This window comes from Sinohyriopsis cumingii, chromosome 1 (genome assembly GCF_028554795.1).
Source record: "Sinohyriopsis cumingii isolate HCF-2022 chromosome 1, ASM2855479v2, whole genome shotgun sequence".
Taxonomy (NCBI): Eukaryota; Metazoa; Mollusca; class Bivalvia; order Unionida; family Unionidae; genus Sinohyriopsis; species Sinohyriopsis cumingii.
This window is the reverse complement of record NC_142961.1, coordinates 13,009,700-13,027,510: the sequence shown is the minus strand read 5'-3', so window position 1 is coordinate 13,027,510 and position 17,811 is coordinate 13,009,700. Positions and strand designations below refer to the sequence as shown.

At 35.2% G+C, this 17,811-nt stretch overlaps 1 protein-coding gene across 2 annotated transcripts in view; it reads right to left on the bottom strand.

Annotated features, from left to right (window-relative positions):
• The window catches only part of LOC149806428 (uncharacterized), a 62,802-nt gene that overhangs the window by 26,000 nt on the left and 18,991 nt on the right, over positions 1-17,811 (bottom strand). For both annotated transcript variants that reach the window (XM_089953142.1, XM_089953150.1), the window contains exons 6-9: positions 11,752-11,892; positions 9,441-9,567; positions 8,268-8,385; positions 5,708-5,871 (exon numbers count right to left, since the gene is read on the bottom strand). In XM_089953142.1, the coding sequence (XP_089809268.1) occupies positions 5,708-5,871; positions 8,268-8,385; positions 9,441-9,567; positions 11,752-11,892 (550 nt within the window). The remainder of the gene's footprint in view (positions 1-5,707; positions 5,872-8,267; positions 8,386-9,440; positions 9,568-11,751; positions 11,893-17,811) is intronic.

Sequence of the window (17,811 nt, the reverse complement as noted above, 5' to 3'; positions counted from 1 at the left end):
GCCCCCCCCCCCCCCCAACAAATGTCACTGCTATCCTAGCTTATTCTGCAGTCATTGCTTATAGACCCCACTGCATATGAGTTGTCAGGGGAGAGATGTAGTAGGAAAGAATAGAGCTTAACATAGCAATAGTCCATTTAAGGGAATGCTGGCAAAAAAAGAATTTCCAAGAATCCAAGAAAAGACTTTTCTTCTTTTAATTTATGAGTGCTGAAACCATCTATTATATTCTTGAACAATAACAAGATTTTCAAATTTGCCACTGTGGGCAAAAATGCAAGCTCCTATAATAAACTGTGGATTAGGTATATCACATAGAAGTAGATCTTGTTGGAGTCACTGTCACCTTAACCTTTCAACCTTTGAATCAAGAATCAATAAGTGTCCCCCTGTCTCAAATGCAAGCTATCCTAAAAATATGGTCAAGGCAAAGGACACAGAATTATTTGCAAAAAACATTTTTCTTTTTCAGTCTTGGTAACGTTGACCTATGACCTAATGATCCCAAAATTAATTGGCCTCTTTCTGCATCAACATAGTTTAGTGATGACATGTAGAATATAACTTAAGCAGCCTTGTGGAATTTTTCTTTCCTTGTTTTAGTTCCTGTAACCTTGACCCCAAATGAATAAGATAAGTGTGTCATCATGGATAACAGTGTCCCCCCCATGTATGTTTGGATTTACACAAGATGATTTGCAGTTTGACCTTACAATGTAGTGCTGTTCCCAGTCAGACCGTTAATTTCAACACATTTTATTTAATACCACATCCTTTGGAATCTGAATGCATTGTTCCATTTGGTTCTTCAGACCATTTTATTCAGAAACAAATCATTTGGAATCTAAATTCATCATTTCATTTGTTGGATTAAATCATTTAATTTTTAGTCTACATCATTTTATCTAATACCACGTAACTTGGAAACAGATTTCATCATTCCATTTTCTTCTTTAAATCATTTTATTTATTATCACATTATTTGGAATATTAATTCATCATTTCATTTATTGGTTTAAATCATTTGATTTTGTGCTATGCAAAATCAGTTAATAAAACATGATTTGGAATCAGAATTTATCATTCCGTTTTGTTGTTCAAATCATTTGGAATTTAAATTCATGATTTCATTTGTTGAGTTAAATTATTTCATTTTAGGCTACATCATTTTATTTAATACCATGTAATTTGGAAGCAGAAATTATCATTTTGTTTTGTTCTTTAAATCATTTAATTTCATACAAAGTCATTTTATTTAATACCGTGACATTTGGAATCAGAATTCATTATTTCATTTTTTGGGATTCAGTCAATTCATTTCATACTACATCATTTCATTTAATACCACATCATTTGGAATCTAAATTCATAATTAAATTTTGTTCATTAACTCATTTCATGTGACACCATATCATTTGGAATCTAAATTCATCATTCAATTTTGTTCATTAACTCATTTCATGTGACACCATATCATTTGGAATCTGGATTTACTATTTCATTTGCTGGGTTAAATCATTTGATTTGATACTACATCATTTGATTAAAGTAATTTTGGTGGTGATGATTGCCCATAGTTTAAGACAGACATTTTACTCCCACTAATATGATTCTTGTATGTTTAAGACAGACACTTTACTCCCACTAATATGATTCTTGTATGTTTAAGACAGACACTTTACTCCCACTAATAGGATTCTTGTATGTTTAAGACAGACACTTTACTCCCACTAATAGGATTCTTGTATGTTTAAGACAGACACTTTACTCCCACTAATAGGATTCTTGTATGTTTATGACAGACACTTTACTCCCACTAATATGATTCTTGTATGTTTAAGACAGACACTTTACTCCCACTAATAGGATTCTTGTATGTTTAAGACAGACACTTTACTCCCACTAATAGGATTCTTGTATGTTTAAGACAGACACTTTACTCCCACTAATAGGATTCTTGTATGTTTATGACAGACACTTTACTCCCACTAATATGATTCTTGTATGTTTAAGACAGACACTTTACTCCCACTAATATGATTCTTGTATGTTTAAGACAGACACTTTACTCCCACTAATATGATTCTTGTATGTTTAAGACAGACACTTTACTCCCACTAATATGATTCTTGTATGTTTAAGACAGACACTTTACTCCCACTAATAGGATTCTTGTATGTTTAAGACAGACACTTTACTCCCACTAATAGGATTCTTGTATGTTTATGACAGACACTTTACTCCCACTAATATGATTCTTGTATGTTTAAGACAGACACTTTACTCCCACTAATAGGATTCTTGTATGTTTAAGACAGACACTTTACTCCCACTAATAGGATTCTTGTATGTTTATGACAGACACTTTACTCCCACTAATAGGATTCTTGTATGTTTATGACAGACACTTTACAAGACTTGTCATAATGACAACTTCCATTCCAACATCTCATTCATACAAGACTTGTCATAAAGATAACTTCAAACCCACTTTCATTCCAACAAGACTTGTCAAAATGAGAACTTTCAGTCCACTGTCTCATTCATACATGATTTGTCATATCCATGGTAGCATCTTACTATAATATATTACAAAAGGTCTAAGACATATAATAAATTATCAAATTTAAGTGCACCTATTTGATCCAATTCTGAGAAATATGAGTGAAAATGTATCATGGTTTTATAGTAGAAGAACAAAGATGGCAACCCTGTCCTTGACTTTCCTATACTATTTAGTTTAAAACATATTTATTTGAAAAACTTTGTCAAATACAATTACAAGCATGTGATTTTGGGGATTCAGTAGAAAACATAAGCTTATTAGCACTGTCTCCCCTGTACTATTTGATAATACTATGTCAGAATAACAAATAATCTGAATAAACATTAAAATAATCAGCTGTTATCCCCTGCCAAGTTCCTATGGTGTCATTTAAAAGGATCGTGCAACTACCATGGTTTAGTGTAATTAAACTTCAACAATCCATGTCATAAAGTTCATATTAGTACTTCATTTAAAACTATTCAGATTCAAATATTTATAATAATAACTGGACTGATAACTGATTACTATTCCAGATTCCATTAGTCAGACCTACTGTAAATCACCTACCATATATTTACATGTTCCATCATCTGCTCTTGACCCTGGTGTACATTTTTCAAGATATTTTTCTTGAATTGTCTTTTAAAGAAACACATAATCAAGTTGTGTCTTTATCTTAATTAATATAATTTTTGATGGAATGTAGTTTTAATATGGACAAAGGAAACATTGCCTAAAAGGATAATTCTAACTGCAAATGTTTTGCCTTGCCACAAAAAATTCCTTCAAGAGATTAATATTATACACATGTTCACTCATTGCCAGAAACATGTTTTGTATACATATAATATTTATTTGTCTAAACAAAAGAAATCTTTAAAAGGCCCATAGGCTACTATACACCTGTACTTAAATATGTACATACATACATACACACATACATACATACATACATACATACACACATACACACACACATGCATACATACATACATGCATCCATCCATACACACACACACACACACACACACACACACACACACACACATACATACATCCATCCATCCATACATACATGCATACATACATACATACATACATACATACATACATACATACATACATGCATGCATGCATACATACATATATGCATGCATGCATGCATACATACATACATACATACATACATACATACATACATACATACATACATACATACATACACACATACATGCATACATACATACATACATACATACACACACACATGCATACATACATGCATACATACATACATATATACATACATGCATACACACACACACACACACACACAGATACATACATCCATCCATGCATGCATGTATGCATGCATACATACATACATAAATACATACATACATACATACATACATACATACATACACACACATGCATACATACATACATGCATGCATACATACATACATACATGCATGCATGCATGCACACACATATGCACACACACACGCACACACACACATACATATATATGTAGCATATCTGCATATATTTATAGACAGCTCTGGTGGCCTAGTGGTTAGAGTGTCTGTCTCAGATGCAGGAGGTTGTGGGTTTCGATCCCTGGCTGAGTCATACCAAAGACTTACAAAAATGGTACTAGCAGCTGCCTTGCTTGGCACTCAGCATTAAGAGGTTAGTGTTAGGACTGGTCGGCCTGGTCTCAGGATAATGTGACTGGGTGGGACATCATGCTACATGTCTGCAGCATGATGTCCCAGTGCTAGACATCAATATAAACTGCCACACTGCAGACATTGTAACGATATGACTGATTTTTTTAAAGCTACGTTAAAAATCCAAATCACACACACACATATATTTATAAGGCCATGTTTGTGCCAGTTGCCACACAGAAACAATTACTGCACAACTGACACTTATTCTCAGTTACGAGCAAAAGTTTTGTAAGCCTTAAACTGTCCCTCACCTAAATGTTAACATTTTACTCACAAAAGTTTTGTAAGCCTTAAACTGTCCCTCACCTAAATGTTAACATTTTACTCACAAAAGTTTTGTAAGCCTTAAACTGTTCCTCACCTAAATGTTAACATTTTACTCACAAAAGTTTTGTAAGCCTTAAACTGTCCCTCACCTAAATGTTAACATTTTACTCACAAAAGTTTTGTAAGCCTTAAACTGTCCCTCACCTAAATGTTAACATTTTACTCACAAAAGTTTTGTAAGCCTTAAACTGTCCCTCACCTAAATGTTAACATTTTACTCACAAAAGTTTTGTAAGCCTTAAACTGTCCCTCACCTAAATGTTAACATTTTACTCACAAAAGTTTTGTAAGCCTTAAACTGTCCCTCACCTAAATGTTAACATTTTACTCACAAAAGTTTTGTAAGCCTTAAACTGTCCCTCACCTAAATGTTAACATTTTACTCACAAAAGTTTTGTAAGCCTTAAACTGTCCCTCACCTAAATGTTAACATTTTACTCACAAAAGTTTTGTAAGCCTTAAACTGTCCCTCACCTAAATGTTAACATTTTACTCACAAAAGTTTTGTAAGCCTTAAACTGTCCCTCACCTAAATGTTAACATTTTACTCACAAAAGTTTTGTAAGCCTTAAACTGTTCCTCACCTAAATGTTAACATTTTACTCACAAAAGTTTTGTAAGCCTTAAACTGTCCCTCACCTAAATGTTAACATTTTACTCACAAAAGTTTTGTAAGCCTTAAACTGTCCCTCACCTAAATGTTAACATTTTACTCACAAAAGTTTTGTAAGCCTTAAACTGTCCCTCACCTAAATGTTAACATTTTACTCACAAAAGTTTTGTAAGCCTTAAACTGTCCCTCACCTAAATGTTAACATTTTACTCACAAAAGTTTTGTAAGCCTTAGACTGTCCCTCACCTAAATGTTAACATTTTACTAACAAAAGTTAGTTAAAATAAAATACTGCATCAAGTCAAACTAAGTAAGTAATGATCATGCAGTAATTGGTGTAGATAATCTAATTACAAAAAAGATTCTGGAGGATATTTCTGCATAAGAAATACCCATCTATTAGTGATAAGTCATCTTGTCTATTGAATGTCTTTATAGATAAGTTTAACTGTGTATAAAATTTGCAGATTCATCCCTTACCCTCATCACAGACCCAGAAGACAGGATGCTTGCTCTGTCTGAATGTTTTCCATCTCCAGCCTTCCTCTGTCCACAACTCCTCCCTGTTGTAGCCTCCCGCTTTAACAAATTCCAGGTACTCCCTTTGTGTAATCAGGAATTTGGATGCCTTAAACATGGGGACCCTGAATAAGCAAAATACAACCTGGATTATATCAACAAATCAGTGGACAAAAATTTTTTTAAAATAAAAATGTTTTGGAGCGTGATTCAGATGGTGAGTACACCATGGGGACACACTCAGTGTTCAGAATAGTGGTTGCCAAAATTGCCAAAGGCAATTATTTGCAGTCTGTGGAAACTATTTTGAACATAAAACCTTCATCTGGCAACTGGGAAATCTTCTAAATATTCTTGTTTGTATTGACAAAATTTGAAATAAAAAAAGAATACATAAATTTAGCCACTGATACTATCTATATTTCCATACTCATCAAATAAAAGTAGAAATAAACTGCTGCCAGCATTAATTACTGTCCTACATCTGACTGGGGCTAATCAGACTTACAGTGCAGACATCATGGGCAAGTGACAAATTTAATTACATAATTAATTAAACCCTCATCTAACACCCTTCCCCCACCCCCACCACCCCATAGTATATAGATCTAAAAATCTCTTAGCTAGGTCACTGCTAAGCTCTCATTGTAGGAAAACTGATAGCTTACCATGCATTTTTCCTGTAAGGAATTGGTATTCAGATGACAAATTCATGTAACTCATAACATTCAAATTTATTATTTTCATGTACTTATGTCACTAAAACTGCAAGTCATACAAAGTCTTTACACTTGTGTGATACCACCCATATGGTGGTAGTACCTGTCCCCCCACTTCATTCACACTATTTCCAATCCAGCAGGACACATACCTACTCATATGGTGGTAGTACCTGTCCCCCCACTTCATTCACACTATTTCCAATCCAGCAGGACACATACCTACTCACATGGTGGTAGTACCTGTCCCATGTCTTCAATAGACACCTATTTCTAATCCAGCAAATACCCACCCACATTTTACCTGACCCTGGTATTCATTAGACAATGTATCTGACCCTGGTATTCATTAGACAATGTACCTGATCCTGGTATTCATTAGACAATGTACTTGACCCTGGTATTCATTATACAATGTACCTGACCCTGGTATTCATTAGACAATGTACCTGACCCTGGTATTCATTAGACAATGTACTTGACCCTGGTATTCATTAGACATTGTACCTGACCCTGGTATTCATTAGACAATGTACTTGACCCTGGTATTCATTAGACAATGTACCTGACCCTGGTATTCATTAGACAATGTACCTGACCCTGGTATTCATTAGACAATGTACCTGACCCTGGTATTCATTAGACAATGTACTTGACCCTGGTATTCATTAGACAATGTACCTGACCCTGGTATTCATTAGACAATGTACCTGATCCTGATATTCATTAGACAATGTACCTGACCCTGGTATTCATTAGACATTGTACCGACCGCTATCTTGGCCTAGTGGTTAGAGGGTCTATCTCGGAAATGGGAGGTTGTGGGTTCAATCCCCGGCTGAGTCATATCTAAGACTTACAAAAATGGAACTAACAGCTGCCTCGCTTGGCGCTCAGCATTAAGAGATTAGTGTTAGGACTGGTCATCCTGGTGTCAGGATAATGTGTATGGGTGGGACATCATGCTACATGTCTGTGGCATGATGCCTCACTGCTGGACATTACTATAAACTGCCACACTGCAGATATTGTAGTGATATGACTGAAAAATTGTTAAAGGTACATTAAAAATCCTAATCACACACACACACACACACACACACATTAGGCATTGTACCTGACCTTGGTATTCATTAGAAAATGTACCTGACCCTGGCATTCAATAGACAATGTACTTGACTCTGGTATTCATTAAACAATGTACCTGACCCTGGTATTCATTAGACAATGTACCTGACCCTGGTATTCAATAGACAATGTACCTGACCCTGGTATTCATTAAACAATGTACCTGACCCTTGTATTCAATAGACAATGTACCTGACCCTGGTATTCAATAGACAATTTACCTGACCCTAGTATTCATTAAATAATATACCTGATCTTTATCTTCAATAGACATTGTACCTGACCCTGATCTTCAATATACATTGCACCTGACCCTAATCTTCAATAGACAATGTACCTGACCTTGATCTTCAATAGACGTGAAATTTGATACAATATGTTAGGATCTCACATAATTCAATTGATTTCAAATTTAATGATACAAATAAGGATGTTAAGATTTTCAACTGGCACAATCAAACCTCCATATTACAAGTACATGTGTATAGAGACCAAGTAAAATAGTTCCAACTTGAACACATTATTTCACTGTCACCTGTTTATAAATATCAGCTGCTCACAGCTGATTTTCACTCACTGACTGTCATATAGTCTATGATAATATAACCTTACATTTTAAAACCAAAGTTTGGTTTAACATATCAAGCTAATTTTGTATAAATTATCAAACTTACCAGCATTTTACCTGGCCATATTCATTGTCCCAGCCATAGGAGGGAAAGTCTCTTGGCTTGCCATAAGTAACCTCACCTCCTTCCACTCGGATCAAGGTGTTCTTGACTTGTGTGCTACCTTTAAGTAATAAATTATATTAAAACTAGTGTATCACAAAATATGGTATCCCACATGGAAACGAAATACATAGGAATCTATTAGTGAAACTTTGTTAAAAATCTAAACCCAAATGCAACTACTGGTGTGACAACAATATTGTTGAAAAAAAATGGTAGCCAGGCAATTCACATTTCTTGTTTATTTTTAAAGACAAGACAACAATATTCAAGATAACTGGAAATGACAACATTTTCACAAATATGAAAGTTTCTAAATTAGGCAAGAACACTAAAGTTTGGAAAATATTTTTAAAGCGGAAAACTATGAAGCAAGATAAGATACACACAGTCAATCATATATTCACAACAGTTTATTTTGTGAGTAAACTGCATGATTTAAAAATAAGCCCATTAGTAGAATTGATGCTCAGTTATTCAAAATGTCTGTTCAGAAACTGCAACCACTGTCAGGATAGCTGCCCAGGCACACCAAAGCCTGTTTAGAAGCTACACCCATTGACAGGATAGCTACCCAGGCACACCAAAGCCTGTTTAGATGCTACACACATTGACAGGATAGCAGCCCAGACACATCAAAGCTTGTTTAGAAGCTACACTCATTGAAAGGATAGGTGCCCAGGCACACCAAAGCCTGTTTAGAAGCTACACCCATTGACCCCAAACCCTATCAGAACACTGTTGAACCCATTTTCTGTAAGTAAAAACATTTGTGGATAATGATATAATATTAATGTTTGTGTACATTAGCCAGTAATTATGTCAGTAACAAGAACCTGACATCTCGAAACAGACAAAGAGAAATTAAACCTGAACAAAACAGGGTACCAGGCAATGATAAAAAATATCATGTGACAATACATGCATCATTTCCTTTATAAACAATGCATTTCATCTATTCATGTCATCAAGTAAATAAATGTCATTTTCAAACCTAACAATATCATGCTCTTCGAAAAAAAAAACGATCTCTGCTTTAAACTAAGTAGACATATATTAATGCCAAAAATGTGTTTATCCATGCATAGAAGTACATTTATGCATCAAAACTATTACCAGTGCTTAAAGGAGCATATTTCCATCCCTTGGGTCTGGTTACCATAGAAATGGGAAGCTGACGTATCAGGACTGAGGATGTCTCAAGATGGATTCTTTCATGCTCCATGCCCATCACCAGGGCCCACTAAAAAATAAAGTTCAGGTCAATGCTAAATATAATTTTTATGTAGACATATATAGAATAAGACATAATTGGTATGAGACAATTGTTATATAGACTTAATTGGTATGTAGATATAATTGTTATGTAGACATAATAGTTTTACCTACTTTTCACTTGCTGTAAAAATATTTTTAGACAAAAATACAGTAAATTGTAAATTATATTTTTGTCATGGCTGTAGCATCATAACTGGTACTGCATCTTAGAAAGAAATAAATATAGAGAGCTAAAAAGACAAAATATTAAATATAAAGATACAAATGCATACAGGTAAAAATATAAATTTATTAAACAGACATAAATACAGTAAACTCTTGGTGCAGTTGCAATTGTGGCTGTGGCAAATCTGCCATTGTAAAAGACCATACCTTTAATTTTGAGGAGTAATCTCCCTTTTCTCTAGAATCATCAAACCACCATGTATACATAAAAAGAGAATCCAAAACAAATCTGTATTTCACATCCAATAATATTCTAATTATTTTAAAATTTCATACATATTTTCCTAAATTTAAACTCATCGTTTTAGAAATTAATTATTTTACATACTATATAACCTATGACACACTCCTGATTAAAGTAAAAAAATTAAAAGGAATGACAGTGTTATTGCAAAGAACAGCACTGAAGAAAATATGCACATTTGTTCCTGATGATATCTGTTATAGTAACTGTGGTTTTGACAATGATGCTTCTTGTGGTTTCATTACCTGAAGGACAAATTTTACCAGGCTATCAATAGTAATCCTATGTGCCAAATTTTTCAAAAATATTTTTCAAGAAAACTACACAGACCCATATCTGATTCAATACAGATCTGGGTCTATGCAATTTGTAGTTGGATCCAACTTTTATAAAAGTAGATATGGTAATAGTTCATCCCATGACATATACCATAATGATAAGCTCATACAAAAACTCAAGCATAAATCACCTGAAATTATTCAATATTGTCTGAATGATTTGTTCATCATTAGCATACAGTTTCTTTTACCAGGTACCTCTAAAACTTAAACAGCCTTAAATTTAAATCAAAACATTGTGACTGCAGCACATCAAGTTTTCAAAAGTTTAACTTCATTTTGATTTGATTTTAAATTTTTTAAATAATAACAAAACTGCAATAAAAATTTGAACTAATAAAGTACAAAAAGAATTGATGGAAGAAAAATTCCTTACAGTCATGAAGATCCATCTTAAAATGTATACATTTCTCTAGAATTTTGCAACTGCCATAAGAATCCATAGAATTTCCTTTTGTGTTTAAGTCTCTTTTTGAGACAAAATCTAGAAATGGATGAACTCGAGCAAGAAAACAGTCAGTAGTACTATGGCTGAATCGTAAACCACGAATACCGTAATTCATTTTGCACGGAGTACACATCTTTGTAGATTTTTTGAATCTTTGAATCATAGATTACATCAAAATACCAATTTATGTGAAAATAATAATAATAGTAATAATAATAATAATAATAATGGTTTTATTTACATTGACTGAATCTACATATCAGCTTAAGTGACTTTAAATGGATTAATCTAAATACCAATGTGATTCCACATGGAAAGCATGTACATACCAACTTGTGTTACTCCACATGGAATGCATGTACATACCAACTTGTGTTACTCCACATGGAATGTATGTACATGCCGACTTGTGTTACTCCACATGGAATGCATGTACATACCAACTTGTGTTACTCCACATGGAATGTATGTATATACCAACTTGTGTTACTCCACATGGATTGTATGTACATACCAACTTGTGTTACTCCACATGGAATGTATGTACATACCAACTTGTGTTACTCCACATGGAATGTATGTACATACCAACTTGTGTTACTGAATGTATGTACATACCAACTTGTGTTACTCCACATGGAATGTATGTACATACCAACTTGTGTTACTCTACATGGAATGCATGTACAGACCAGCTTGTGTTACTCCATATGGATTTTATCTAATTGTGTACGAATTTATGTGATTCCAAAATACTGTCTGAGAAAATGACTTAAACATGAACCCTCACATAGAGAAAGTAAACTCAATGCAAAAGTATGGATAAATCACAGTGACCTAGTTTCTACCAGTGGCTGCACAACTGCTAAATATAAAACCTTTTCATGTACCTACCCAGACACTGTCCATGGTGATAGGGAGTTCCAGTGGTGTTTTGTGTATGATGCCAAGGATGATATTCCTGACTTGTCTTCTGTATTCAACTACCTCTTCTACTGGGGGCCATTTGTAATTACCACCCATTCTGTAGTTCTCCTGTGAAAGAAAGGTACAGCTTAAATCAAACATTGGAAATTCCATATACTGAAAAGCTGTTATTGTCCAAACTATTGGGGGTAGGGAGTGAATGGATGATCTTTACATCTTTTTTCTGTACCAGATATTGTTTACTTTATGTTAAATGTACAACAATTCTAACAAGAGACTACATGATGCCAAGTTTGAGTTGATCTTTCAGTTTCAAATACTTAACAACCTGAGACAACTATGGCTGATCAATTCCACTTTTTTTACATTCACCACTCCAGTGTACAATGAAAAGTCAATAGTTGAAATAATGAAAAATGACAAAGCAATTCAATTAACTCTCATACAAACTACCTGGAAAATTAAATTCCCCAGGTTCAGTGGAACTATTTAGAAAAATGGGCAGCCAATCAAACTTGTTCTCTTAAACATATTTTGATCAGATAATGCCAAAATGTCTTTCCATGCTGTTAATGCCACAAGATTTGTCTAAATTCTACACTGGTAAATGTGATTTTCCAGATACTAGCTGGAACAACTATGTCTCCTCTAAAAGTTACTAAAACCCATTTTCATAGAATCAATTGGATTCATCTGAATGAATCCATCACAGGAAATTTGTTATACTTTTATTGCTTTCAACCAGGCCACACAGTGGACTCGTGTAACATGATAGCAAAATTCAATGTCATGACTGTCTACAATATGGACATATGACAAAACACTGTCAAATGTTCCATCCATCAATATAGAAATATGGCAAAACACTGTCAAATGTTCCATCCAGCAATATGGACATATAGCAAAACACTGTCAAATGTTCCATCCATCAATATGAACATATGCAAAACACTGTCGAATGTTGTATCCAGCAATATGGACAGATGTCAAGACACTGTCAAATGTTACATTCAGCAATAAAGACATATGGCAAAACACTGTCAATTGCAGCATTGGGACTATGGCAGTGAAGATGGAGCCCTTAGTTTCAAAACCAGACACAATTTTCTAGAACTTCAAAATAAGCCATGGGAACTATTCCATGTGATACTTCTTGTGATGACAGAAAACAAACCATAGATACCCCACTGGGTGATGATATAAAACAAACCATAGATACCCCACTGGGTGATGATACTGACTGATTTACTTCAGGTACAATCCCATTAATTGCCTTCATCAATCAAAGTGACCATAATGTGTTAAATACTACTGAAATAACTGCTAAAAGTGTTCCTGTTTCAAGACTCATTATAAAATCGTCTCAAAAGACAGTCATTATTTAGGACACTATAATGACGATATAAGGATATCCATGTATTGATAGTGAAAATAATAACTCAAATATTCTATGTCATTCATCTCAAGACCATCAAATCAGTGGCTTAAGCAAATAGGTATCTACCATTGTGGATTCATATTTCTGCATTATCAAAGCCTGCTTACATGACATTTTCATGATGAAGAACTTAAATTCCTAACCATAATTTTCCAGCAAAATATGACGAGAAACGAAATATGATGCATGTTCAGATTAACTTCATGACTCCATGTTCCGATAATTCAACCATGCATAGTATGGTCTGGTAACTGATTCCTAGGTCAAATACAGCAGCTTTCATTAACTATCATGAAACAGTAATTAAAGTGAATAGATTATCAATCTAACAACCAGCTTTGTGTGAATCATTATGCAACAACACACAGACTGGAAGTACTTTGAATTTTGACAAGAGTGGGACACCTATGTGGTTTTCACTCTAATTAAAAACATTTACTGTATCCATCTAATTGGTGATTTCAGTACTGAAGATCTACTGTTTATACAAAGCACTTCCTCTCACTACAATGACCCTCCATAATAACATGATTTATGTTATAAGATGAGTATGGTCATGGATTCCATTTCATTATTCAGCATAATCATGTATTCCATTATAAGGTGGTCTCACAATATTGTAGTATACCACACAGACCAAGATCTGCCTTCTATGTAGTTTGTTCAGAGTAATCAGCAGAACAAATAACACAGACTCTGATCTGCAGGTACATTATGCCACAGCATATTAGGATCTGTGTTGTTTGCAGTGAGACCTGACCTGCACATGAGTATATAGTGTACTCTATGGATCCAGTGGACAACAATATCATGAGGAAGTATGGCATCAGTTTTAAACATTAAAATCTTTACAGTTCTGATATCTTTTATCAAAATTTCAAACAATTTTCACTAGAAACAATAAACTTATGATGAAGTAAGAACTAATGTAGTGAGAAATTATGTTACAAAACATTATTTTTTCCCTAGTAAATTTGAATTTAATTTTTTTTATGTATTTTGTACAATAAAAAGTCCATATATAATGGACGAAATTTTTTCCACTTGATCCAGCATTGATTAATATTATTGAAACTTGTCTTCAGATTGAGATTTTCTTGCTAATAATACTTTAGAAAATATAAATATTTCATCAGAGGTATAAAGAATGGAAATAATGACAACTTTTTAGATTTTAAAGTTGAACATATGGAAAAAATATCTTTGAAAAGATTTGTGGAATTAGTTAAATTTGAGAAATCCTCAAAATTTCCTCAAATAGAGGAAAACAACTTCAAGGAAAATGTAAGACTTTATGGCTGTATTTTATTTATGAATTCCCACAGAAGTTGGTCTTTCACGATAATCAATTACCCTTGCTATTATGAATTCCCATTGAAGCTGGTCTTTCACTATAATCAATTACCCTTGCTATTATGAATTCCCACTGAAGTTGGTCTTTTACTATAATCAATTACCCTTGCTATTATGAATTCCCACAGAAGTTGGTCTTTCATTATAATCAATTACCCTTGCTATTATGAATTCCCACAGAAGTTGGTCTTTCACTATAATCAATTACCCTTGCTATTATGAATTCCCATTGAAGCTGGTCTTTCACTATAATCAATTACCCTTGCTATTATGAATTCCCACAGAAGTTGGTGTTTCACTATAATCAGTTACCCTTGCTATTATGAGTTCCCATTGAAGCCAGTCTTTTACTATAATTAATTACCCTTGCTCTTATAAATTCCAACAGAAGCTGTCCATTTACTATAATCAATTATTACCCTTGATATTCCAAATTCCCATAGAAGTTGGCATTTCTTTATAATCAATTACCCTTCCTATTATGAACTTCCAGCAGAAGCTGACCTTTCACTACAATTAATTACCTTAAATTCCAACCAAAGCATGCCTTGTACTATAATTAATTATCCTTGTTATTATGAATTCCAGTAGAAGTTGGTCTTTCACTATAATTAATTACCCTTGCTATTATAAATTCCCATTGAAGTTGGTCTTTTATTATAATCAATTACCCTTGCTATTATAAATTCCCATTAAAGCTGGTCTTTTACTATAATGAATTACCCTTGCTATTATAAATTCCCATTAAAGTTGTTCTTATAATATAATCAACTACCCTTGCTATTATAAATTCCCACATAAGCAATCACTACTCTGACATTAAATACTTCATAATAACAAGTACTTTGTTATAACACACAACTAATATGGATTTCAAATCCTTAACTGTTATGACACAACTTATATGAATTTTAAATCTTTCACTTTGTTACAACACATAATTCATATGGATTTTAAATCCTTCAGTTTGTTATAGCAATATACAACTCATATGGATTTCAGATCCTTCATTTTGCTACAATAAATAACTCAAATGGATGTCAAATCCTTAACTTTGTTACAATACACAATTTGTATGGATTTCAAATCCTTTAATTTAGTAATGGACAACTGTTCAAGTACTGAAAATAAATAGATTAATACAACCAGATGCCACATGGAACCAGTCACCACACAACTGTTATTTATTCTTATCTCTAATCAGTATCTTTTTATGAGCAATCTAAATGTGCAGCTTAAAAACATTATTCCCAGAGCATACAGAAACTATGTCAATGTGGTAATTGCTACAGATCCTATCAAGTATAAGATGGCATCCAACTTTCCAAGAATTTTTTTTACGTTCTGATGACACATAACAGCACTGGGAACATACCTCTCTAGATCCAGTACCCCATCATGTCGGTCTGGATCTAGCATCCCATCATGTTAATCTATATCCAGTATGCATCATACTGATCTAGATCGATTACCCCATCATACTGGTCTAAATCAATTAACCCATCATACCGGTCTGGATCTAGCATCCCATCATGTTAATCTATATCCAGTATGCATCATACTGGTCTAGATTGATTACCCCATCATACTGGTCTAGATCGATTACCCCATCATACCAGTCTGGATCTAGCATCCCATCATGTTAATCTATATCCAGGATGCATCATACTGGTCTAGATCGATTACCCCATCATACTGGTCTAGATCGAATACTCCATCATACTGGTCTAGATTGATTACCCCATCATACTGGTCTAGATCCAGCATCTCCTCATGTAGGTCTAGATCTATCACCCATCATGCAGGCCTAGATCCAGCATCCCATCAAACAGGCCTAAATCCAGCATCCCATCAAACAGGCCTTGATCCAACAACCCATCAAACAGGCCTAGATCCAGCATCCCATCTAACCGGCCTTGAAAAAGCACCCCATTATACTTGTCTAGATCCAGTACACCATCACTGTTGGTGATGGTTTAAGTCCTACACCCCACTATGCAGGCCTAGATCCAACACCCCATCATGGTGGTCTAGATCTATAACCCACCATGCAGGCCTAGATCCAACACCCCAACATGCAGGCCTAAATTAAACACCCCATCATGCTGGTCTAGCTCTATCACCCATCATGGATGTCTAGATCTATAATCCACCATGCAGGCCTAGATCCAACACCCCACCATGCAGGCCTAGATCCAAGACCCCATCATGCTGGTCTAGCTCTATCACCCACCATGGAGGTCTAGATTGATAACCCAGCATGCAGGCCTAGATCCAACACCCCACCATGCAGGTCTAAATCCAACACCCCATCATGCTGGTCTAGCTCTATCACCCATCATGGAGGTCTAGATCTATAATCCACCATGCAGGCCTAGATCCAACATCCCACCATGCAGGCCTAAATCCAACACCCCATCATGCTGGTCTAGCTCTATCACCCACCATGGAGGTCTAGATTGATAACCCACCATGCAGGCCTAAATCCAACACCCCACCATGCAGGCCTACATCCAACACCCCACCATGCAGGCCTAAATCCAACACCCCATCATGCTGGTCTAGCTCTATCACCCACCATGGAGGTCTAGATTGATAACCCACCATGGAGGTCTAGATCAATAACCCGCCATGCAGGCCTAAATCCAACACCCCATCATGCTGGTCTAGCTCTATTACCCACCATGGAGGTCTAGATCAATAACCCGCCATGCAGGCCTAAATCCAACACCCCACCATCCAGGCCTAGATCCAACACCCCATCATGCTGGTCTAGCTCTATCACCCATCATGGAGGTCTAGATTGATAACCCACCATGGAGGTCTAGATCAATAACCCGCCATGCAGGCCTAAATCCAACACCCCATCATGCTGGTCTAGCTCTATTACCCACCATGGAGGTCTAGATCAATAACCCGCCATGCAGGCCTAAATCCAACACCCCACCATGCAGGCCTACATCCAACACCCCACCATGCAGGCCTAAATCCAACACCCCATCATGCTGGTCTAGCTCTATCACCCACCATGGAGGTCTAGATTGATAACCCACCATGGAGGTCTAGATCAATAACCCGCCATGCAGGCCTAAATCCAACACCCTATCATGCTGGTCTAGCTCTATTACCCACCATGGAGGTCTAGATCAATAACCCGCCATGCAGGCCTAAATCCAACACCCCACCATCCAGGCCTAGATCCAACACCCAATCATGCTGGTCTAGCTCTATCACCC